The sequence below is a fragment of the Poecilia mexicana genome, unplaced genomic scaffold, assembly GCF_051168715.1.
Source record: "Poecilia mexicana isolate PSO_F unplaced genomic scaffold, ASM5116871v1 scaffold_21, whole genome shotgun sequence".
NCBI classification, from domain to species: Eukaryota; Metazoa; Chordata; class Actinopteri; order Cyprinodontiformes; family Poeciliidae; genus Poecilia; species Poecilia mexicana.
In genome coordinates this window covers 24,197,969-24,222,513 of record NW_028263390.1, presented here as the reverse complement: position 1 = coordinate 24,222,513, position 24,545 = coordinate 24,197,969, and the positions used below count along the sequence as shown (strand labels likewise).

At 40.5% G+C, this 24,545-nt stretch overlaps 1 protein-coding gene across 1 annotated transcript in view; it reads left to right on the top strand.

The window, feature by feature from the left end:
• Positions 1 to 24,545, top strand: part of epha7 (eph receptor A7) — a 168,202-nt gene that overhangs the window by 20,908 nt on the left and 122,749 nt on the right. Inside the window, exon 4 of the mRNA XM_088001716.1 lies at positions 6,552 to 6,707. Coding sequence (XP_087857842.1) covers positions 6,552 to 6,707 — 156 coding nt within the window. The remainder of the gene's footprint in view (positions 1 to 6,551; positions 6,708 to 24,545) is intronic.

The window sequence follows — 24,545 nt, the reverse complement described above, 5'->3', positions numbered from 1 at the left end:
GAAATTCAATATCCCTGTTTCCGTGCTTTGACCAGTTCCTTTCATTTGTGCTCAACACCAATAAACAATTTAACCTTGATTGGAGTTGTGCCTTGAAAGCAAATAAGGGAGGTTAGTTTTCAGGTCCTCCAAGAGATGGATTTTAGTCCAGGTTTTTTTTTTTATCCTGGAACTGGTATATCTGAGATTTCCTTCCTCAATGGTTATTTCTTTTGTATTTTGAATTACACTTAATTATTCAGAGCTCTGAATATGAACTTTTTTCTTTTTATGACCAATCAACAAGCTTACAAATGAGCTTGTTGTAATAGGAATGTGGGGTTTATTATGCTATTATTATTATTATGCTAAGAGCTAAGTAATCAGTATTGTGTCCTCATTCTTGGTACTTCTGGTGTGGATTGGATTTGGCCACCTTATTTGTAAAGTGGCCATGATAAGAATTAGCTCCACTAAGTCAGAGATTTTTGAGTATGTCTTGTTCTCCACTACTTGCAGCAAGAAGAGAGCAATCAATAGCCATATTGCAGGTTTGTTTGCAGTAATAAGCAAGTCCTCCGGTGAAGAAGGGGATGAGTTCAATGTGTTCTTGATTTACACATTGGACTCATTCCCTTCTTCACTGGAGGACTTGTGAAGAAGGGGACTTTGGCAGTGTCATAACACTCAGTCTATACTGATGAAGACCCAGCTGACCCCAGGATGCTGAGGGTCAAGGTTAGAAGTTGATGTCAAGGTGACAGTGCTACAGCAGCTTAATGTCCAAATCCCATCAGTCCACAGTTTTGTAAGGAACTTGTGTTTTCATGTATCCATCTATACATTCAGATCATGTAAAACCCATCATGTGAATGTTAGCAAGTATCTGAAAACTATTGTCCAATTTTTACTGGTGTTTAATTCTTGTTGCTGGAGACATATTCCACAACTTCTCAGCAAAAGCAAGACAAGAAAATAAACCTAAGTGCCATTGTGTCACCTCCAGAGAAGGCCACTAATTATTTTCAGTCTGAACAAAGAGGAGCAAGTTGGACTTGATAAATAAGGAGTTGATTCTGTGCTTTCTCCTCCTTTGCTGTCCATCACCCAGAGAGTTATGACACTGCCAAACTCTGAGAAAAATTGGATGCAATTCAGGAATTTTAAGATGCTCAGTTCAGAGGACAAAGGAAACGAATCCGGTCTTCAGAAAATACTGAAATCCCCTCTTCGTGTTTTTGTGCATATGTGTCAGTGCAAGATAAAAAGACTTGGTCCTGCTCTCCAGGCTCTGATAGAGACACTGTAGCCACAGGAGTGTTTGATTATCTGTGTCCCACTAGTCTGAGGACCTGTCCTTTCCCAGGCTCTTTGTCCTCTCTCTTTGTAAAATTGCCCACTGCAGCTTGTCTGTCTAAAATGAATGAATGAATGAAAATACTTGACCAGTGGAAGGGAAATTACAGATTGCTTTCTCTTTAGCCTGCTGAGGAACTGGCTCAAATGTAGCAGTATTTCTTTTCTTTGTCTACTAAACCTCAGCCTGCTTCTCAAGGGACTGACTTGTTTGTCTGTGTCGTAAATAAGCCCGTTGTTGGATCGGGTGCTGAGCTTTTTATAACTGACCTCTTGTCAACAAGTGCAAGCCTGCTGACACCTTTTATCTTCTCAAGAAGAAGACCAGACTAGCTTAAAAGCCAGTTTCCAAACAAATCATTCTTAAATACTTCATTCTTATACATGCAATTAGATGATGGACTGTAAGTCCTCCTGTCATAATCATTGCAAGTATTAGAGTCAGGCCTTTTGTGCAGTGTTTTAACATGCTTGTGTCATTGTTTGCTTGTAAGGTGTCAGTCATTTTGTCAGATGGGAAGGGTACCAGGTGAACAGAGCCAACGTAATTGCTTTGCAGTTATTTCTCGTCAGATAGAAAATGTTGCTGCAGGGACAGTCAACAAAGAAAGCTCTCAGTCTCTATCAACTGGCTTTGACTGAGAGCGTTCCTGCAGCGTGGAGAGGCAGGGAAAGGAGAACTCCTCGACAGACTGGAATGCTGGCTGGGACGGCTATGTTTGTACATGTCACTCAATGCGCTGCCAGTTGTGGTTAGAGCTGCAGAAACACTTAGTTGCCCGTGTCATACAGCCGTTCGATTTTTGAGACCTCATTTGACGCCTTGTTGGCTCTGTAAACATTTCCGGCTGCTAAACTCAGCTGGGTGCACTGATAATCACATATACTGTCAGTGGAAAGAAGCAGAAACGGCAAATGTGAGTAATTGAAAACCAGATTTCCCAGCATATATGTTTTGAGTCATAAATATTCATTTGTGATGTAACTGGAAACATGGCAAGAGTGAAGGCAAAGGAGGATAGATTTGCCAAAAGGTTTGAGTTTGAACTCATTAGTTTAAGCAGATGTCTCTAGGCATGAACACCATCAGAAAAGTCAACAGTAACCAGGTTTTTATAAAAGAAAATGTGGTAAAACATTCTTATTGGTGAGAGGAACACAATGTGAGGCTGTCTCTTTCAGGTTGGATTAGTAAAAGATGTCCAAGCAGGACTGGAGTTGTGGAATAAAGTTGACCCCATTGTAAGGAAAAACAGATTTTGATATTTTGCTTTATCTAATCCTAAAAAAATATTTAGTTTATGGTGCTCACAGGAATTGAAAATAACTACTTTTAAAAAACTTGCAGAGAAGTCACTTTCCAAGTCCAAGCACCTTGTTTACAGACCAACTGGCTGATACTCACAGCTAATCAGTGATTAGCTGTCTGAAAATCTGCCACTATGCCCTTGAGTATCGACCAGAATCGGAATTGGCAGGCCAGATTTTTAAATGATTTGTGTTCAGCATAAGAACTGCAATCGATGCACTGTTACTTATTATGTAATGTTGTACATTCAATCACAGCAAAATGGGGAAAAAATTGGCATAAGCAAGGTGCAGCTAAGAAATGAGCTAATGTGCATTATATGGTCACTCATGTAAGCATATAATGCAGAAATGAAAGATTTTTTAAAATATTTTTTGGCCCATATTAATTGGCTGTTAGCTTGTGCCTCTGAGTAAAACCAAAACATATCTATATAAAATAAAGTCCTGTCTTTAAATCACTGGAAGCATTTAAAGAAAACGCCCACCTGAAGAGGTTACATCATTTTTAAAGAATAGAGGACAGGCATACTACAAGTGGTAGCTTGTAGCTCATAGTTATACCTAGTTATAGGCTTAGTGCACTTAACTCTTCTCCGAAAGCCTCCCACTCACTCTACTGTGGGTTGCAGATCCTCCTGTCTGCTGTCACTGTGGGAGTTAGCTCCAGTCCCAGCTGGGTTCTCCCCCTCGGCAGGCTGGCCACCCAGCAGATGAGCTCTTAAAAACCCAAAGGCAAACAGGCTCACCGCCTTATCAGAATGTTAAAGTGGCTGGCATTCAAGCTGAAAGCTGTAGGATCCAGCCAATTTTAACCAGCTGGAGAAAGCCCTTCAGTGTCATTATGTGGTACTGTTTACACTGCATATTAGACACTACAACCACACGCAGCTCATGTTGCTGTTTACTAGATATTATCTCTCATCAGAACTTTACAAATGGTAAAAAAAAAAAAAACACTAAATATGATGAGTAAGCACTTGAGAGCTTTGTGAAGAGGTTTTGTGCAGTCAGCATTCAGGCTTTTCAACCTCCTCCTGGATCTGTTTTCAATTACTGGCTCACAAAGGTAAAGAAAGATTAAAGATAAAAATCATGTCATTACTTCTTTTTTTAAAGGCCTTGTTTCACAAGGCTGGAGCAGAGCAATAAATAGAGAATGACAGCGCTTTCATGTAGCCAAAGACAGGATCCCCTCAGCTTCAGCTTTGGCGTCTTTTTCGTCCCTGAAAGTGGTAAAGCGGAAAACTCCGTCCTTCTCCTGCCAGAGCTGTCAGGAGGGCTGGTGGCTGAAGGAAAAGAAAATAAGCTGAACAAAAGAGGGGATCTGAAATCGAGGGGGAGTAAGAAGGATAATCATAGCCCTTTACCCCAGTAGCTCATGAAAAATACATTTTAGTGTAATTTCATAGTTTGTATGCAGATCTATTCACTGAAGTATAGACTTCTTGAAGATTGTTTGGAATCAGAACGATTTACTTACCTTTTTTTTTTCGTTTTTTCAAAGAACTGTGAGCTAACTTTTGCTGTCAGCTGGAACATTGAAATCATGTGGCCTAAGTTGAAGTTCTTTTTACTATTCATCACACACCAGTAGGCATTGGCTGCTATGACATTCTCAAGGAACTGAATTGTATTAAGAGCATCATTATTTACAGAATAATATTTAATGACAAAGGTCATAAATATTCATGAAGACTTCTTCATGTTTATGACAGGTCAGGGTTTCCCCCAGTGTATTAAAAGCCTGGCGGCCCGTCATGCTTTACTAGCCCCGCCGCCAGGCTAAGTGTTGCTTGTTTACGTTTCTACACAGCAAATTCAAAAGTGTTAAATGTTTTGGTGTTGGTAGACTTTGTGCAAAAGCAGAGTTAATTTTACTCTAATAGAGTCACATTCTGTTTATGTAACTCTGGGGTGTATATTATTGGGGCCTGCCCATAGCAATGCATAGGGAGAGCAGTGACTGACCTGCTTAAATCGGAGTAACAGAATTACATAGTGCTGAAATAAAGCAAAGTAATCAGGTGGAAAATCTTTCCATGATTTTTTTATGTTAATCCAAAGAGTTATTTCTTTCAGTTTATAATTACACAGTAATACTTTTACATTTCCTGTCAACTTAATATCTTTCAATACAAAAACACGGTGGACCACTGGTGGACCGACCACAAGGCTTAGCAAGTTTTCTGGGGGAAACCCTGCAGGTCTTATGTTATGTATGACAGTGGCATGTCAGTCTTATGCACAGCCCTTTAAATCAAGTGTTATCACAGAAACTATTTAAAACTCAACTAACCCTCAAATCAGAGCGATGGTTGTCATTTCAGGCCTAATCTCTTTCTACTATGTGATAAAAGGTGAAAGTCTCCTGCTGTTGCTTCTTCAAAAGCCAAAGATTGACCATTAATTGTTCTTTATGCTAATCTCTGCTTGTATAATATCTGTTACATCTCACTGATAGCTCCTGTTCTAAACAAGTCAAAGCCCTCTGCTGGCCTGAGCATTTATGAGAACAGAAATCCTCCAGTTTTATTCCCTCCCAGCTCCTCTTTATCCCTGGGCTTGTGCATCAGTGTGAGATCTGGGACGGCTGACTTTATGGCTCAGCCTGCCTTAGAGAACTGAACAGATCACCAACACTTGAAAGCAGAGGTTTGTTCTGTCTTGCCTGCTTCACGATGGGAACCCTGGTGTATTGCTGGGACTTTGTTTGCACAGGACTAGTATCACCTCAAGACATTTAGTGATTTATAAGAACTGCTGAGATCATCGTTGAATGGGATCCCGTTTGAAGCTGGCTCGGCTGGATTATTTCAGATAAAAATACTGGCAACATTCCAGGCATTTGTTGAATTTTAATTTAGAAATGATTTTTGTTTCAATATTGGTTTGGACTTTTGAGTAAGTAGTCTTGACTTCCATTTTAGAGAAGTAACGCTGGTCAACCTCAGGACTGTTGATCTGAACATACAAACTTCTATTGTAACTCTAGACCGATTATGTTTTATTAAAGAACTGTTGACACAAATTGTTGATTTTTCTATAAGAATTATGTGAACAACATTGGATATAATTATAACTTTCTGTTGCGAGTGGCCTTTTATATTTGGTGCACAGACAGGTGATGTCACACTGTGTGAATGAGAAAGCAGTCACTAACAGACATTTACTAATAATTTATAGAGGAGACAAAATGATTAGAAACGTTATTTTAAACTGTGTTAAGTATCTTAAATGAGAAATTTGCACGGTTTGCTTGTATTTCCTAGGGAATGTAGATGCTAACCTTAACTCTGAGATCTGAGAAGCTGTAACCATTTTCAAACTTTAAAAAGACTAAATTGAACAAGTATGTGGTACACTTTCTAGCTTTCTTGTTATTTGCTACAAAACTTGCTCTCTTGCTCAGATGTCATAGAAAATATATACATACGTATTTGTCACATATTTGTCCTCTTTAAAGAACACCTCACTGCTGCTGAATATTGATCATTTTGAGTCTTTTTCACTCATAGCTGCTAGTGGATAGCTAACCTGTTGGGTTAGTTGACAGGAAAAGCGTGGTATTTTTAGTAATGCTCAGTAATGAAACTGAAAAAAATAAAAACTATGAATTTTTTCCAAGTGAGCTAGGTCCCTGGTTAGACTTCATCTAAAATATTTTCAAGCAAATTCAAGCTATGTAAAGTGACAGTTATCTGGATTAGATGTTTCTAAAAGTAGAATCTCATAGCTTCCAGCTCCCTGTGTGTGAACTTGCATTTCTTCACCTGTGTGATGATTAAACATTCTAAGGTTTTGCTACTAATCTACAAATGAAACCAAATAGAAGTTGCTTAAGTCATATAGTTCCTATTGAAAAGCAAAGCAGCCTGTGTAATGTCCTGTTCGTTGTCTGTCCCCAGCGTGTGGTCGTGGTTTCTACAAGTCTTCCTCTCAGGACCTCCAGTGCTCTCGCTGTCCAGCGCACAGCTTCAATGACCGTGAGGGCTCGTGGCGCTGCGACTGTGAAGACGGCTACTACCGAGCGCTCTCTGACCCGCCATCTGTGGCCTGCACAAGTGAGTCTGCCAGGCTGTTGCTAAGGTTAAAAAAAGAACGCTTTAAGAAGCCACATGTTGGGGGATGCAGGAGGCTGGAGGACCAACATAGTCCAGAGCCCTGATCCAGACCCGTTGAGTCAGTGTGTTGCGGTCTCATGAAAGCTCCAGATGTGTTCTCTAGCAGCTCCTCTGCCTCCTAGCATGTCATCATAATTATGTTTGCAGGCTTGGGTGTCTGTTTTCTGTCTTAGCTTGTTGCTAATGATGAGAGGAGCAATTTGCCATTTCCCGTCTGAAAGACTGCAATTACAGTCAGCAGCGGCGGCCCACGCAGCAGCCGTCCTTTGTCCTGGCTGGGGGAGCGGGTTTGTGACAGCCAGTGATGGCTTATTTACACAGGATGGGGGATTCAGGTTGAATTGGTGGAGTTCATTTGCTTCCAGCTCACATTCTCAAACATATTAATTTCAAAGTGATTTTTTTTTTTTTTGCTACTTTGCCGTCAGCTACTGTGCACGGGGGAGTGGCGCTCACCAGCAGGACCGTGTTAGCAGCACTCTGCTTTATCTCTGTGGGTAAACAGGACCCCTAAATGAAATCTTTGTGCCTTTGTCTGTGTGTCTTCTCTCTGCTGATAAAGTATCACAGGACTCATGGATTGGCCTGCAGGCGCCTTGCGGCTGCACATACTTCTCTGGCATTCATTATGTTTATTTTGCACATGCATCTGTTGATTCCAAACAGCTGAAACAGCTGTGCATGTGCTGCCAGTACACATGCCTGGTCTGCTCTGCTGAGCATCGCTGCTTTTTCCCAGTTCACACAAACTAGGGCAAGTCAGAATTTTTAATGTGACAGAGAGAGGCTGCAGAAAAGATATCTGACGCAAAGCGTAGCAGTGTGGAGCGTTGCACTGGCTTGTCTGTTCAGTGAATCAGAGAATCGGAGGAGAGGATTCAGTGGATTGGAGTTTGGGGTTGGTTCTCGATCTTGCTTGCAAAAACTCACTGAGCAACATGTCTGTCTCTGCCTGCCCGAAAACCTGTTTCAGTCAGATTGTTAAATCCAGGTGTGTTTAACTATGGAGGGGCTTCAGCTATGTTGGATTCTTTAACCCTGCTCACTCTCGTCTGTGTTGTGTGAGATAAAATATATCAACAGAAAGGGATACATTTATATGATGGCTAATTGCTTACAGGAGAAAAAGGATAATTGGAATAAGTTAAGGTGATTTATTTTTTTCCTTAGAGCAGGAATTCCCACAAACATTACCTTTAAAATCTCCAAGCTCTGTCTTGGCGCTTCAGCTCGCTGTTTCCTGCTGGTGCGCCTTAGGAATTTGGACTCAGAGCATTTGGGTGTGTCTCAGACGGCTCCCCCAGAGAGGCAGGCATTTCCTTTTTGTCCATATGTTCAGCAAGGCTAGCGCTCAAACTTGAGCTGAATTCCTGACTGACAGTTAAAGAACTGGGAAATGGAATGTCAGCTCAAAGCAGATCTGATTGTGTGCTGTGGTCAGTTAGGAATCCTTAAAACGCTGACATGCACAGTACCACCATGATTTTAATGGCAGGGCTTAATTACACTACAAGACTGAAACACAGAAGCAACTTGGACAATGATGGGTCATTAGGTCAAGTTGACCCATAGCATTACTGCTATGATGTGTCATAGCAGTAAAACATTTATTTTTGATCAATTTGATTAGATAATTTAGTTGAATGAGAACAAATTCAATTTCAAAACTACTTTATTCCAAACACAAATTTTGAAATTCTGTTTGGAAGTTGAATTTGTCATAACTGAAGTAATTCAGTCATTAATGCTGATTTTCTGGACAGGAGGGATTTCTAGTAGAAGTCAGTCTTGTAGAAAATCTGAAGAAGTATGACTGTCATGACATACAAACAGATCAATATTTAGGGACATAATTCCACAGTAACATGTCCTGAGTCACACCATGAGTTTTTGGCAATATCTGCTTATTCACATCCTTTGCTTTTGCTGCTCCTCTTTAAGTCTCTGTCTGGCCACATGGATAGAGACAAGCAGAGAGACGTTGTCGTTGGTTTTAACTAAGGATGAACCGATCCACTTTTTTCACTTTTGATACCAATACAGATATAGGTATATGAAACTTAGAATCTGCCGACACCTATCAGGTACAGAAAAGAGCTGACTTGATTTAAGATGGTTTGTTTTTAAAACACAAACATAAATGTGTGGAATTATAGACATGTTTGTGTACCAGTCCAGCACATTTAAATATGCCAATAGCCTCACAAGCTTGGTTAAAAATATAAAAACACAACTTTAACTTGTTTAGTCAGCATAATTAGGATTATAACAGTCAATTTAAAATAAAGAAACTCAAACTGACAACCTTGGTGAAACATGTAAACATAAACTGCAACAAACCTTCTTTCAAATGGTTCAGAAAGTGCAATTAGGAATTCTAAATATAATGTAAAGTAAATAATTTAGCATGACATATCTCAGTCATCGAATTAGACTACAAATTAGACTGATTTATAGATTTATATAGCGCTTAACAACAACCAACAGTGACCAAGGCACTTTACAGTAAAAATACAGCAAAAGAAAAAGAAAACATAAAATAACAATAAAATAAAATAAGGGAAAATGCCAATATGGTACATTGTATTATAAGCCTATGTGAAGAGATGAGTCTTGTGCTTGGATTTAAAGATAAGTCTAAAATAAGTCTAAGTTTGTAAGTGTAAAGATGCCCGGATCAGAGGGGGAGTGAAGGTCTAGAGCAGCGGTTCTCAACGTGGGTGGTACCGCCCCCCAGGGGGCATTCAGAGGACGGCAGGGGGCGCTGGGATTCCTTTGGGGGGCGTTTGGTCGAAGGTAAACTTTACACCTTATATGCAGAACAATACCAGTTTAGACTTTGAGCAACTTGTTAAAACTGTATTGTGTAACATTAAAACATGCTTGGCTAGAACTGTATCGATGGCAGCTCTCCTTCTAGTCAGTGTTTGTAGCTTCTTGGCGCAGCTCCGTTCTGCTGCTACTAGTAGCTTCACCGCATCAGTTCAGCGTTACACCGACTGATGACGTTGCTGTGATTCACTTTGTCTGGTGTCTGATTTTCAAATATTTTATGTTTTATTGAGGATTTTTGTACAGATGTCTTGGCAGTTCTGTGATCATGTTAAGCAGCAACTTATATTAAAAGGTGTTTTATTTCCATTTGACAGCTGCCCGCTTCCATGGAAGGACAACAGAAAATCGCTCTTATAAACATGTAATTACTAAAATCACGATACCCTCACTTTGCATCCCTCTGAAAAATGAACCATTTAAATAAAGAAATCCCTCCATGGGTGATACCACGATAGAGGTTGTTCATTTTATAGCGTTAACACCGGAGCTGTAAGTGGTCCGGTGTGAAATGGGTGTGATGGAACAACGGTACCACAGCACTTTTAAATTTCAATAATCAGAATCCGAAATTGTTTCCGTTGTTTTTAAAAGGTTTATGTCAGTCTGCCTTTTCCCCATCGATACGCTTCCCGACCGCCCTGCACCTTAGTGGGTTAAAAAAAAAAAAAACAACCCCGAGGCGCACATTGCGCAAAACTCTGAAACAGGAGAAGCGGGACATAAAACGGAGCGACGAACTAGATGTGAATTATGGCATAAAAACAGAGAATCCGACGCTAAACAGTGAAAAATCAACACATGATGTGAAACATGACGATTAGGCGGCGCAGCAGGTGATGAGTGAAGATTAATGATGGTCAATAAATGATAAAATAAATCTAACAACAGGAAAGAAACTAAAGTGGACATAGCAATAAACCAAGAGAGGATAATATTAATCAAAGGAAACTAAATGGAAATGAATGAAGAAAAAAATGCAAGAATAAACTAAGAAACTAAAGTAAATACAGAGGAATAAACTGGTATGGCAAGACCTTTCGAACAATACTTAATACTGTATGGCAAGAATAAACAGACACTATTTCCAGATAAAAGGTAAAATAATATTGTTGAAGTGCCATGGGTTTGTTAAAACCATATCTAATACTGAGAATAAACATATGTTACAGACCACAACAGTAAAGAACTTATCACTTATTTATGTTTTTAATTAGATTTGATATATTATTTCTTCAATATTATTTTTCATGTCAGTGTTAATGTCATGAGGCTGATGACTCTATGACACTTTCAATTTGACTCATTAGGATTTGATTAAGAACCAGATTTGTTCTTTGTAATTTCTGTCCAGTAAAACTATTAATCTATAATCAATAGACAGGTCTATATAAAGATATAATCCATGTTTCTGTCTCATATTTGTATGGCATTAAAAGGAACTTTTGTTTTTCTACTGAAAGCTCTGGTTTGCACAATAAATGCCATGTGGGTGACATTTTATGGATGATACTCTGATGTCCCATTCTCCTGAAGGCAGCACAGAGCTGCACCACCAGAAACTGACAAACACTGAAGAGAAGAAGAGCTATGATTAATGTAGTTACAGTTCTATCCATGTTTTAATGTTCAGTCGTTCTGCAAATAGTTCAAAGTTTAAACTGGCATGTTGAACATCTTTTATCTGGTCATTTTGTGGAATATTTAACAACTAGAAAATGGCACAAAATAAGAATATTTTTTCCACTCTGATTGGCTGCTGTTAGGCCTACAGATTTTAAGTTGAATGTTCATTACATTTTTCGTAGAGACCTGTGAGTGAAAATAATTCCTATTCCCATGGCTTTTTGTTCTCTGGGAAATTATTTTTGATAAATACAGAAACAAGCATAAAAATCAAAACATCTACAATAGTGATAGTAATATTAATAATAAAATAATAATCAGTGTAACAGGGTTTCCCCCAGAAAACTTGCTAAGCCTGGTGGTCGGTCCACCAGTGGTCCACCGTGTTTTTGTATTAAAAGATATTAAGTTGACAGGAAATGTAAAAGTATTACTGTGTAATTATACGTTACAGGAAAAGATGTCCAGTGAAATGCTATTTAAACCCACAACTAGTATTAAAACAACAAATTTGCTCTTCTGTTTAATCCAAATTAAGTCAGCAGCTCCATCAGGCCCCCCAGAGCTTCAGGGGCCCCATAAACACTAATATTTTAAAACAGACCACAGATACATAAATATAACACTTGTTTATTGAGATTATCAATGCTGTTAAATTTTATTCAATTGTTTAGGCATAGATAAATTAAATGATTTTAAATTGTTTAACATTTAAATACAAGATTTTAAAGAGCTGGCAAGTTTACTTTGTAAAACTTCAAAGAACAATATTTATAGTTAGATTGTTTTGTTACCATAGCAACAATCTGATGCTGTGAGTTTAATCTTTGAATTTACAAATCCAAATTAGTAAACTGCGACTATAACTTATTGCTTTTTAGGCTGGCCAATTAAACTACTCCTTTCTCCCATATTTCACTAAATCTAACACAAGCTGTTAGAGGTGCTGATATTTTTAGCAACAAAAGGGGCCCCTAAATCAGATTCTGCTCAAGGCCTCATACAGCCTTGGACCAGCCCTGCATGATGAGTTAAATCTGCTGCACTATGCAGAGATGCGCAACAAACAGGAGATTTAATTCAATGCTGCTAATGTGGCTTTAGTAGCTCTTTCATTTCGTGTCTGTTGAGTTTTTAATAAGTGTCACAGAAACTATTCTGGTTGGTCGAGTTTATGGGACGAGTTTAAGTAGACGACGCATTTGATATGGTTTGATGCATCGTGTAACCGGAAAAATAATACTAAAAATAATAATAAAATAATATAAAATCAGCGTGATGCGTGACTCCGAGGAGAGCGTTAAAGCTCCTCACCGGGCTGAACCTGCATGATCAGGTTAGCGCTGCTCGTTATCCACAAACGCTCCGGCCAACCGGGACCACAGACATAAACTATACAGGGAAGACAGACACAGAGCCACACGCTGGGCAGCGGGTTGAGATGGAAACGTCGCATATAATTGTTCGTTCACAGAGATAAATCATTCTCACCGCTCCACAACGCGCCTCTGAATTCGCTACAAGTTATTCCTGTGGTTCACATTGAGCTGCGCAACCAGAGCTAATGCGGCGGGTTTTAAATTTTCCTAGAAATGTAAACAAGCAACGCTTAGCCTGGCTGCGGGGCTAGTAAAGCATGGCGGGCTGCCAGGCTTATAATACATTCGGGGAAACCCTGGTGTAAAGTAGCCTACAAATTCTTTGGTGGGGGGCGGTGAGGGACCTGGATAAAGGCTAGGGGGGCGCTGACCCAAAAAAAGGTAGAGAGACACTGTTCTAAATGAAAAATAGCGCGTTCTTCTTCTTTGATTTACAATTTTGACTTCGAATGATTCACTTCCTGCTAAAGAGCCCCCTGGTGGTTGAAGAAAAATCCACAGAAAAGCCACAACAGGCTACAAGCCACATGGTTCAAAGCTTAGGAAACAAGTAGCGGCTTATAGTCTGGAAAATACGGTGTGTGTGTGTGTGTATATATATATATATATATATATATATATATATATATATATATATATATATATATATATATAAAAAAAAAATTCCCTTCTCACCCTCCGCGGGTGGTCTCTTTCATCCTCTGAGCTCGGGTCCTCTACCAGAGGCCTGGGAGCTTGAGGGTTCTGCGCAGTATCTTGGCTGTGCCTAGAACTGCACATTTCTGGACTGAGATGTCTGATGTTGTTCCTGGGATCTGTTTGAGCCACTGCTCCAGTTTGGGGGTGACTGCCCCGAGGGCCCCGATGACCACAGGCACCACTGTGGTCTTCACCTTCCAGGCCTTCTCCAGTTCCTCTCTGAGGCCCTGGTATTTCTCCAGTTTCTCGTGCTCCTTTTTCCTGATGTTGTGGTCACTTGGTATTGCTACATCCACCACAACAGCTTTCCTCTGTTCTTTATCCACCACCACAATGTCCGGTTGGTTCTCCATTACCATCTTATCTGTCTGGATCTGGAAGTCCCACAGGATCTTAGCTCAGTCATTCTCCACCACCTTTGGGGGTGTTCCCCACTTTGACCTCGGGGCTTCCAGTCCATATTCGGCACAGATGTTCCTGTACACTATGCCCGCCACTTGGTTATGTCGTTCCATGTACGCTTTCCCTGCCAGCATCTTGCACCCTGCTGTTATGTGCTGGACTGTCTCAGGGGCCTCCTTGCACAACCTACACCTTGGGTCTTGTCTGGTGTGGTAGATCTGAGCCTCTATTGCTCTGGTGTTTAGGGCCTGTTCCTGGGCGGCCAGGATGAGGGCCTCTGTGCTGTCCTTGAGTCCAGCTTTCTCCAGCCATTGGTAGGATTTCTTGATATCAGCCACTTCAGTTATTTGTCGGTGGTACATCCCATGTAGGGGCTTGTCTTCCCATGATGGTTCCTCCAGCACCTCGTCCTCTGTTCCCCATTGCCTGAGACATTCGCTGAGCACATCGTCCGTTGAGGCTTTGTCCTTGATGTATTTATGGATCTTGGATGTTTCATCCTGGACAGTGGCTCTCACACTCACTAGTCCTCTGCCTCCTTCCATACGGCTTGTGTACAGTCTCAGGGTGCTGGATTTGGGGTGGAACCCTCCATGCATGGTTAGTAGCTTCCGAGTCCTAACATCCATGGCCTTTATCTCTTCCATTGGCCAGCTAATTATTCCGGCCGGGTATCTGATTACTGGTAAGGCATAGCTGTTTATTGCACGGATCTTGTTCTTGCCATTGAGCTGGCTTCTCAGGACTTGCCTTATTCGTTGGAGGTATTTGGCTGTGGCTCCTTTCCTTGTGACCTCATCGAGGTTGCCATTTGCTTGTGGTATTCCCAGGTACTTGTAACTGTGCTCTATGTCTGCTATTGTTCCTTCTGGGAGTGAGACCCCTTCTGTGCGGACGACCTTCCCTCTCTTTGTAACCATCCGGCCACACTTCTCTAGTCCGAATGACATCCCAATGTCAGTGCTGTAGATCCACTGATCTACAGCACTGTCTCGCTGTGAGCTGGCGTACAGCTTGATGTCATCCATGTATAGGAGGTGACTGATTGTGGCCCCATTTTTGAGTCGGTATCCGTAGCCAGTCTTGTTGATGATTTGGCTGAGGGGGTTCAGGCCTATGCAGAACAGCAGTGGGGACAGAGCATCTCCTTGGTATAAGCCACATTTGATGGACACTTGTGCAAGTGGTTTGCAGTTGGCTTCAAGGGTGGTTTTCCACAGCCCCATCGAGTTTGCAATGAAGGCTCTTAGAGTCCTATTGATGTTATACATCTCTAAGCATTCAATGCTTAGAGATGCCTGACATGAGCTTCCATGTTGTAGAGAGACAGGTTATCGGCCGATAGTTGGATCCTAAGAGGGATCCTTCTGGATCAGGATTGTGCGCCCTTCAGTTAACCATTCAGGGTGAGTCCCATTCTGTAGCAGCTGGTTCAGTTGAGCTGCCAGTCGCTCATGGAGGGCAGTGAGTTTCTTTAGCCAGTAGGCATGGATCATGTCAGGCCCTGGTGTTGTCCAGTATTGTTCAGTCTCCAGCCTAGGTGGGTCTGCTCTGTTGTTATTACCCTGCCATTGAGAGTACATTTTAGCTGGTTGGGTGGAGAAGAGCCGGTTAATCCTCCTGGCTTCATTCTCTCTTGTGTATCTCTTTAGGCGGCTTGGAGCCTTTGTTTGGCAGTTTCGAGTGCTTCAGGTATGGGCATCTGGCTGTACTTCTTAGGTACTGATCTTTTCATTGCACCTCTTTGGAGCTCTGACAGTTGGCTCACTTCCCTCCTTGTTATCTTGATCTTAGCCTCTAACCGTCTTTTCCATGGTGGATATTGGGTCTCATGGTTGCTCTTATAGCCAAGCATCTCAAGGATCACTGATGCTGAGTTGTATATCAGTTCATTGGTTTCAGTTATGGTGTTGGTAGGGATTGTTCTCAATGCTGCATTCACATCTTCAATGAGACTTTCTGATGGTACTTCACTCAGCCGTTGTAATTGGCATCGGGGTTGTCTGGTGTTCATTCGGGCCACGATTCTCTCTCTCAGGTCAGTTGCTGCCTCGTTCAGCTCAGATGGTTCGTTCATTACTGGGGCTACATACCCAGTCTCTGGGCGGGTAGTTGTAGTTAACTCCCTTCTGACCTGGCGTGCTGGCTCCTCCCCTTTGTGTTGTACCTCGTCAATCTCAAGTTGTGATAGCAGTTGCCGTTTGCGGATGTTGGAACACTGAGCTACTAGTTGTTTGGCAGTTAGTGTCGACTGGGGATGTCGAAGTAAGACTCCCACAGTCTTTCCATGTAGCCCCTCTGGCTAGGGTTACTTGAGTAGTACCATTCCAACAGATCCATGTTTTCATCTCTCGCCCATTTCCGTCTTGTTCCAGTAGCCCATTTTTCATCAAGGTGCTCTGGTTCCCCAGCACCTGACGCAGACCTTGTTTGGCCGGGCGACGTCTGAGCCGGCATGTTATGCATATCAATGTCTCTCATGGTATGAGGTAGCTATACAGTCATACACATATATATATATATATATATATACACATGGACATGTGTGCATGAATTGTTTCATGAGTAGTGTTTGTTTTATTCTTTCAGGCATATCTTGGGCCGAAGTACTTTTTTCGGATGAAAGCAAACTTTGCATGTCATTCGGAAATCAAAGTGCCAGACTCTGGAGGAAGACTGGGGAGAAGGAAATGTCAAAATGCCAGAAGTCCAGTGTCAAGTACCCACAGTCAGTGATGGTCTGGGTGCCATGTCAGCTGCTGGTGTTGGTCCACTGTGTTTTATCAAGGGCAGGATCAATGCAGCAGCTATCAGAAGATTTTGGAGCACTTCATGCTTCCATCTGCTGAAAAGTTTTATGGAGATGAAAATTTAATTTGGTCTGGAATCGGCCCTTCTCCACAATCTTCCTCAGGGTCCGGTCACCTCTTCTCGTTGTGCAGCGTTTTCTGCCACACTTTTTCCTTCCTACTGACTTCCCACTGAGGTGCCTTGATATAACACTCTGCAAACAGCCGATTCGTTCAGAAATTTCTTTCTGTTTCTCACCCTCTTGCTTGAGGATGTCAGTGATGGCCTTCTGGACAGCAGTCAGGTCAGCAGTCTGACCCATGATTGCGGTTTTGAGTAATGAACCAGGCTGGGAGTTTTTAAAGGCCTCAGGAATCTTTTTCAGGTGTTTAGAGTTACTTTGTTGATTCAGATGATTATTTTTATTGCTCGTTCAGAGAACCTTTTCATAATATTCTAATTTTTTGAGACAGGGATTTTGGGTTTTCATGAGCTGTTTGCCAAAATCATCAAAATTTAAACAATAAAAGACCTGAAATATTTCAGTTGGTGTGCAATAAATCTAAAATATATGACAATTTAATTTTTATCATGACATTATGGAAAATAATGAACTTTATCACAATATTCTAATTTTATGACCAGCACCTGTATATATATATATATATATGTTGTTACCAACACCCATTACATTATAGTGATATTAATTGTATGACATGTCGCACATCTCCAATATAAATAGTTAAGACTCAAGACAGAAAGCAAATGTGTTTCTCAGAAGGACATGTGTGCATGAATTGTTTCATGAGTAGTGTTTGTTTTATTCTTTCAGGCATATCTTGAGCTCATTGTTATCACCTGAGTTCATTCTCTTCTGTGCAGAACAATTTCTGAAAGATGTGTGAATCTATCCAACGGCTACGACTAGTTTGCAGGAGAGGTGTTACCATCCACAACAACCCAGATGGCAAACATTTCATTGCATGAAAGAATGGAATACTGTGACAGTTTTTGCACTGCCACATTTCATGCCACAGCTGTTCAAACTGTAAAATATTCATCCAACAACATGTTACAAACAGCTGATTTATTTATTTCATGTAAAAGTACGTTGTAAAAAACTGTTTCAATCTTGTCCCAAGCTGCTATAAACTTGAAGATCTGAGTTGTTATTGCTCTGAGGCTTAGCTAGCTTGGCTTATCTTGTTGAAAAATCCTTGAGAGGAAAACCACAGTGACGGGCCGCCTCAAGTACAGAGCACTGACTCAACCCTCCCTATGTTCATTCCAAAAACAATTTTTTACAGCACACAGTATATAAGATGACACACTATGAGAATTTCTGCATTACATTAAATATCTAAAATGTATCAACATTATTCATTATGCCTTTAAATCAGCCTGGTCTTGTTCTTCAATCAGAGCACATAGAGCTCCCAGGCAAAACATGGAATATTCCACATTCAGGAACTTTATTGGTTCTGTGGCATGATAGACTTTTGAACTGCTGTTGAACTGGAGTGACTTTTGAAATATGTTGCTAATTATCTGGTTGATTTAACTAGTCAGAGAAATGGGCTTTACCTAATAGTGTAGTAATTATAAGCAGGACGTTAACTAGTCTCTAATCAGTTGGAATTCTTAGATGCATTTTGTTTCAGTAGAGAAATTCAGTAATTTCTGATTTAGCATGTTAAAAGTTGGCTTCCTCAGCCCTATTTATCTGTTTTACTCACTCCCCACCAATATTTGACTGAGACAAGGACATAACTCAAGCTGAGGAAATTTGAAGCTGGCCAGTGACAACAAACCACCAATCTTTTAGTGCTGTTCTGAGACAACCATACAGAACTTGCTGTAAAAGACAGCTCCATTACTCACCTCTCCAACCATCCTAATCGGATGTTAACGCTTCACTCTAATATCCCCCGCTGATCAAGAGCGGTCCACACATGCCTGGGTAAGAACAGCAGAAAGTTTCCACTCTCACGGTGTCCTCTGGCTGTTCCCTCCTGGGTAATCACCTTGGCCAAGTAGTGCCATAATTACTGAAGTTGCCTAATGTAAACTTTCCATTATTCATTTTCATTAACTTTGGGTCTACACTTTTTGACCCCACACCATTATATGTAAATATGTATTTTTAACTTGCATGGAAAGCTTTGGGGTCCACATCAGTCATCCAATACTATTTTATTTCATTTCTTTCTCTCATTTCTTTGTTTATAGCAGGATTATGTTAGTGTGGCCAACAGTCACTATAATTTTTCTTGTTTTTGTCTTTCTTCAACCAAGGAGTGAATAGCACTTGAAAACAAATTTGCATTGGCTGAATAAATAGCTTGATTAACATATTTCTTTTCTTTTTATTGTGAAAAGCTAGTAGTAGGCTTTAGCAAGACAGTTAGATTGATCCCTGGCGCTTAAAGATTAAGGTTGTGTCTGTGGAACTGAGAAGGGAATGAGATGAAGATGTGATGTGGGGACAAGAAAAGCCAAATTCCAATGCTGAATAAAGATGAGGGGAGACATTCTAAAAATACAACTCGAAAGACGTTGGTTCTCATGTGGTATGTGGGCGCCGGAGCTGGCAAAAGTAAAACCTTATTTACTTTTTTCCTTCTGAATACTCATGCCATTCTCATGCAAAGCTGCGAGGAGATCATCTATGTGGATGGCCTTTGGGAGTTATTTTCTTAAGTGGAAAAGAAGCATGAAGAGAAGTCACTGACAGGTTGAGGAGTTGGGCATCAAACGTGCAACAGCTGTGCTCTGACAGACCAGTTGTGAGCAGTCGACTGCTCCACCCAGCCCTCTGCTGCACCCTTTACAAATGTGCCACCTCAACAAATTGATGCTCATCAGAGGTTGGATCCTGCTGGCAGTCGTTTGGGGACGTTGTAAGAACAGTGGCAGTGTTTTTTTGTTTTTTGGGGGGGTTTTTTGCTACCATGTATGAAACTCACCTTTAGTTTTATTACCAGCAAATTAAAATTTTGGTCCTGGTTCATTTCACACTGAAAGCAGACAAGCTTAATATGGGTCCAACTTCATAACTTCAAGTTCTGTCCAGAACAGTTTGGTCATTTGGTCATACTTACAGTTAGCATCTCACATAGCAGTTGGAATGCAGATCTACTTTAGTTCTATTTATCTGTATTCTGCCAATTTATAATAAAATGTTGTTGAAACTCTATACCTAAAAGCAAATGTTCACAATTTAAATCCAGGTGGGTTTATATAAGATAAATGTAATATCATAAGTTGAACATACTCCAATTCAAATCCTGTTCCAAAATCTCAGGTTCATGCTAGGGATGCACTGATAGATCAAACCTGATTTCCGTCGATTTGGGAGTCCTACCACACACTGTATAGACCAGCTTAAGTACACTTACCCAAACAGCGTACAATTAATTTGATCATGATAGATTCAGACATAAAGCCTTAAACTCTGACTTTGTTTTGTATTTGAAGCTAAAGTTGCTTTCTGTTTGCAGCTTCCGATTCGGTAAAGAGCTAAATGGAGTCCACTCAATTTTACTCAATCTTGAGTGTCTGTAGCTAAAACACTACAAATCCAAGACACTCTGACCACAACTAGTCATTCAAACCCTGTATTTTTATGTTGTTTTTTTTTGTTTTTTTACTGTACAGCTACCATTATTATTATTATGCATGTGCATTGCTGCACTCAAGCATTCACTACAGGAACAAAAATATCCAAGTCCATTTTACACACTAGAGCTTAGTCTTGGTCTTGTCTCAGGCTAAACATGTATTTTACTCACATTGCTTGAGTTGAATCAGCAGTATATTGAAACTTAAGTAAAGCACACAAATGTAATGTGAGTACGAATAGGTATTACCTACTAGAGTGTCGTAGTTTATGTTTGACATAATGTTTTAACTTTCTTATAGATTATAAAAATCTAACAAAATAAATAATGGTTTACCACCTCAAAATACTTTTTCACATTTCCGTTACCAGTGAAGCACAACTGTCCACTAAAAATTGAAAACCTTTACTCCCTTCATGAGACTATTTGCTTATAAATTATTGGTCTATTGATAGTGCATGACGAACAGCTTTTGAGTTGATTCTTTCCATTATGTCTTTACTCTGTTTTCATGAGCAAGAAAAATTAAAAGAAATATTTCAGTTTTATCTAGCTGCATCCATAAGCTCACAATTGATTACACTTCTTGCTTTTGTTTAAGACATAGAGGCAGAAGTTACTGCTATTACTTCGAAAATTGTAGAACAAACTTATTATTTATGCTATGATAATGTTATTCTGATTATCAGATCTCTGATCTGGCAATTTCTCTGGTTTCTCTTTCGACTAGCTTTAAACTACAGAGAGAAACAATGGAAGTTATACAAGAAATGTCACATTTTAAAACCGTGGTATAAATTGGTACTAATAACTGGCCTGTGGCTCATTTGTGAAGCATATTCATGATCAGAAGGTAAGAAAAGACGGGGCAAATTTGACCAGCTTTGTTTACTTTCATACAGCATCATTTCCAGACCTTAAGTTTGAGAAATAAATCAGACATAGGTTAGGAAAGGTAAAAATGATAAATAGGCTACATTATATGAACATAAATGCCTGCCTAAGGTAGCAATCAAAGACGATTATCTTTCATTTTCCCGTCTATCTGATGAGAATCTAGCCATAACAAATTAGGGAATTACAGAAATATCTGAAAATGAGTTTTGTGAAAGTAATCTACAGTTCTGCAGAGCTGAAGAATATTGTTGTCTTTGTGTTACTGTTAGCTTTTGAAATCCTGCAGTATATATTTACAGACACTAGAATGTGGATATAAAAACCCAGCATATTTGAAATTGACTTTACATGTCTAATGCTTATGTAAAGTCAATGTAAATCATTGCATGGTTTTGAATTCAGCATGTAATCAGATGAGGCCATGCAAAATTGTTCCCTTCATTCAAACAAGATTTACAAACATCACCACATGGAGAGACATCTTCACTTTTAGAGGGAGAGGGTCATGTAGTTGCACAAAGCTTCCATCAGCTATCTCCTGGCATCAATGTTTAATCTGCTTATTCTTTCCTCATACATGTCCACACTTTAGTAGTGGGGGTGAAATCTTCCAGCCTGTCCCAGAGCTGAGAAATCCAAAAATGCATCCATTGTCTTTGGTTACATACTCTAAGAAGGGCTTTGCATTTTTTAATACTCCCTCATGCCACACACATCCTTCAGAGCAGTGGTCCCCAACCCGCGGTCCGTGGACCAATTGGTACCGGGCCGCGCAAGAAATAACTAAATATTTCCGTTTTATGTATTATTTGAGTCTGGAGGATCTTTTATTTTGAAAATCCTTTAACTGGTTTCTCTCGATTACTTGCGCGCCAACACTGAGCCCACAAGCAGCAAAATGAGTAAGAAACCGATCAGATGTCTTTGGAAAGTTTCTTTGCAAAAGGGGAAAAGGCCCAGAGAAGAGACAGGAGGATGGATTTATCCCGGACCGGTAGGTGAGTCAAACATTACAAGCCACTCTGTGTAACATGCAGCGACCAGCTGCATGTTACACAGAGTGTAACATGCAGCTGGTCAAAAGACCAGCTGCATGTTGTCTACGTGGTCTCTACTGCTTCACCACGTAGAGACCAAGCAGGCTGAGGATATAAGCAACACTGCGGGTGTCATTGTCTCCATCACTCCCAGATGGGACCGTCTCGTTGCAGAGAAACAACCTCAGTGCTCCCGTTAGTCTTTATCGTTAGTTAAAATTTTCACGAAAGTTTGAAATGTTCGTTTTTGTTGCACATCTGTTTCTTATTTTGAAGGGATGTGTAAACGTTACCATAGCGACCACAGTCAGAGAGCGTTTGGGCAGTGGTCGAGAGGAAATGAGTAGAGCTTGTGAGTCTTAAGTTTGGTTTAGACGGCAAGATTTAAGAACTGTCAGCCGATTCTCCAAACCTCTGTGACCACAGAGCTGATAAAAGTACAACAGGTTCGATCGGTTCGTGTTCAGCCACAAGGCAGGAGCAACAAACCACACAAGAACCAATTCCACTCACGAACATCCCGATTTCAGAGGATAATCCAGTAAAACCCCCAACATAGCATACGGGAATTTAGAATGACCAAACACGGATGACGATGTAGAAACAATAGTGACAGTTTGTGGACTCATTTTAAGAGATAAAAGAAACAAAAAGAAAAGGCGGTGGATAAAAGACGACGGGAGCAGCCGCTCTATTTGCTGCACTATGATTTGGAGGTGACTATGTTTTTTCATAGTTAACATTTTTAACTGAATAAACATAATAATATATAATAATGACCTTTACAAATAATAATAAACATTTCCACATATCATCTCCGATATCCACCGGACTCACAGTTGCGCGATATGTCAGCTGTTTGGGATTCCCCTCTGTTCTTACGTCACCACGCTTTCTGATTGGCTACCTGTCACATTCAACAGGTTGTATTCTCGTTCCCAGTCAGGGTAAACCCCACAGGCTGCGATAAAAGGGCCAAGACAACCCAAATTGGGCAGATTCAGGCTTTAGCAGGAACACCAACATGCAGAAGCCTTATCTGATGGTTCACTCCCTCCCCCAATCCCCCGGGCCGAAGTAAAATTTCCAAGTCTTGACCGGTCTGTAGTAATAAAAAGGTTGGGAACCACTGCTCCAGAGGATGTGGCTAAAATAGATTTCAACTTGCATCCCATAATGTGAAAGAGTAGAAACCCAATACTGAATTCAATAAGCAGCATTGAAAGTTTGGTATAATGGTAAGAGCAGTCTGAAGCACCTTCAAGCTCTTTAATTCTTATTGCATGTCTTCCTTTTTTGGTTCTGCTGCAGGCACATCATTAGAGGCAAGGTCACGGGGTCACAGCACACATTTGTAGAGTGAGGATTACCTCATAGACAATTTGAATACCACTCACCCCTGTTGCCCCTCTCCCCACCGCTTCCCAATTAGAGACGCAGCCAGCTAACAGGCTGTGGAGGGTTAAGTTAGCCCTAAGCACCTCTCAAGACTGATAAGCAGCAGATTCCTCCATCCTAAGCCTGGATTTATCCAGGTCTTACAACTCGACAAAGAGCAGAGATGAGCTTCGAAACATGACCTAAAAACAATCTGCTTCTACACTCACTATGCTATAGATTATTAGTTGCACTTCATAGATTATCTTAAACTTGCTGCTCATACATGGTTTTGTTCTACAAAAATATTTGAACTCACTCAAAAATATGGGCAATGCCAGGATGAAACTGGGAATTCATAAAATCTGTATGCATGCAGAGCACAGCACATACGCACACATGCGCATACCCATGCTTTGTCACACTGGCAGAGTTGGAGGGAAGCTAGCAAGTGATTGAGACATTTCAGGCTGTGGGGTCTCTGGCAGGCTAATCCGTGAAATGAAACTCAAATGGGAGAACGGGTGAGAGGCGAGAACATGGAAAGATAAGACAGTGTGGGGGAGTGAGAGACAGAAGAAAAAGTAAAGAGAAGCAGGAAAGAGACAAGCCCTTGAGCTAGAAGGATGAACAGACGACAGACAGACAGTGGGGTACAGGTGCAAATCTGTGCTGCAGGTGAAGTCAGAGCAAAAGTGTTTTATTCCAAAGGCCAGACACAGCCTATTCAGAGGAACAAAGAGATGCTAAGGTGGAGGAAGAAGAAAATGCACTAAGATTTTCAGTATGCTTCAAACAAACTGGGTCACGTCATGTGTCATCTAATCCCGTCAAAAGAAGCATATCTACCTTGAGTGAGCACCATCAACGGTACAATACACCAGCTTCCAAAGGCTTTCTCCCACTGTCCGAGAATAGAATAGAAAAGAACAGACTTTAATAATCCACAAGGGGAAATTGCTTATTAGTTGAAAAGCTACTCCATCCAAGGTATTAAATATTAATAATATATATTAATAATATACATATATAACTAGCAATAAACATTTATATAAATTACTTACATCACACATGGGTGTATGTGTGATGCATACATACATTGCGCACACACACAGGGGT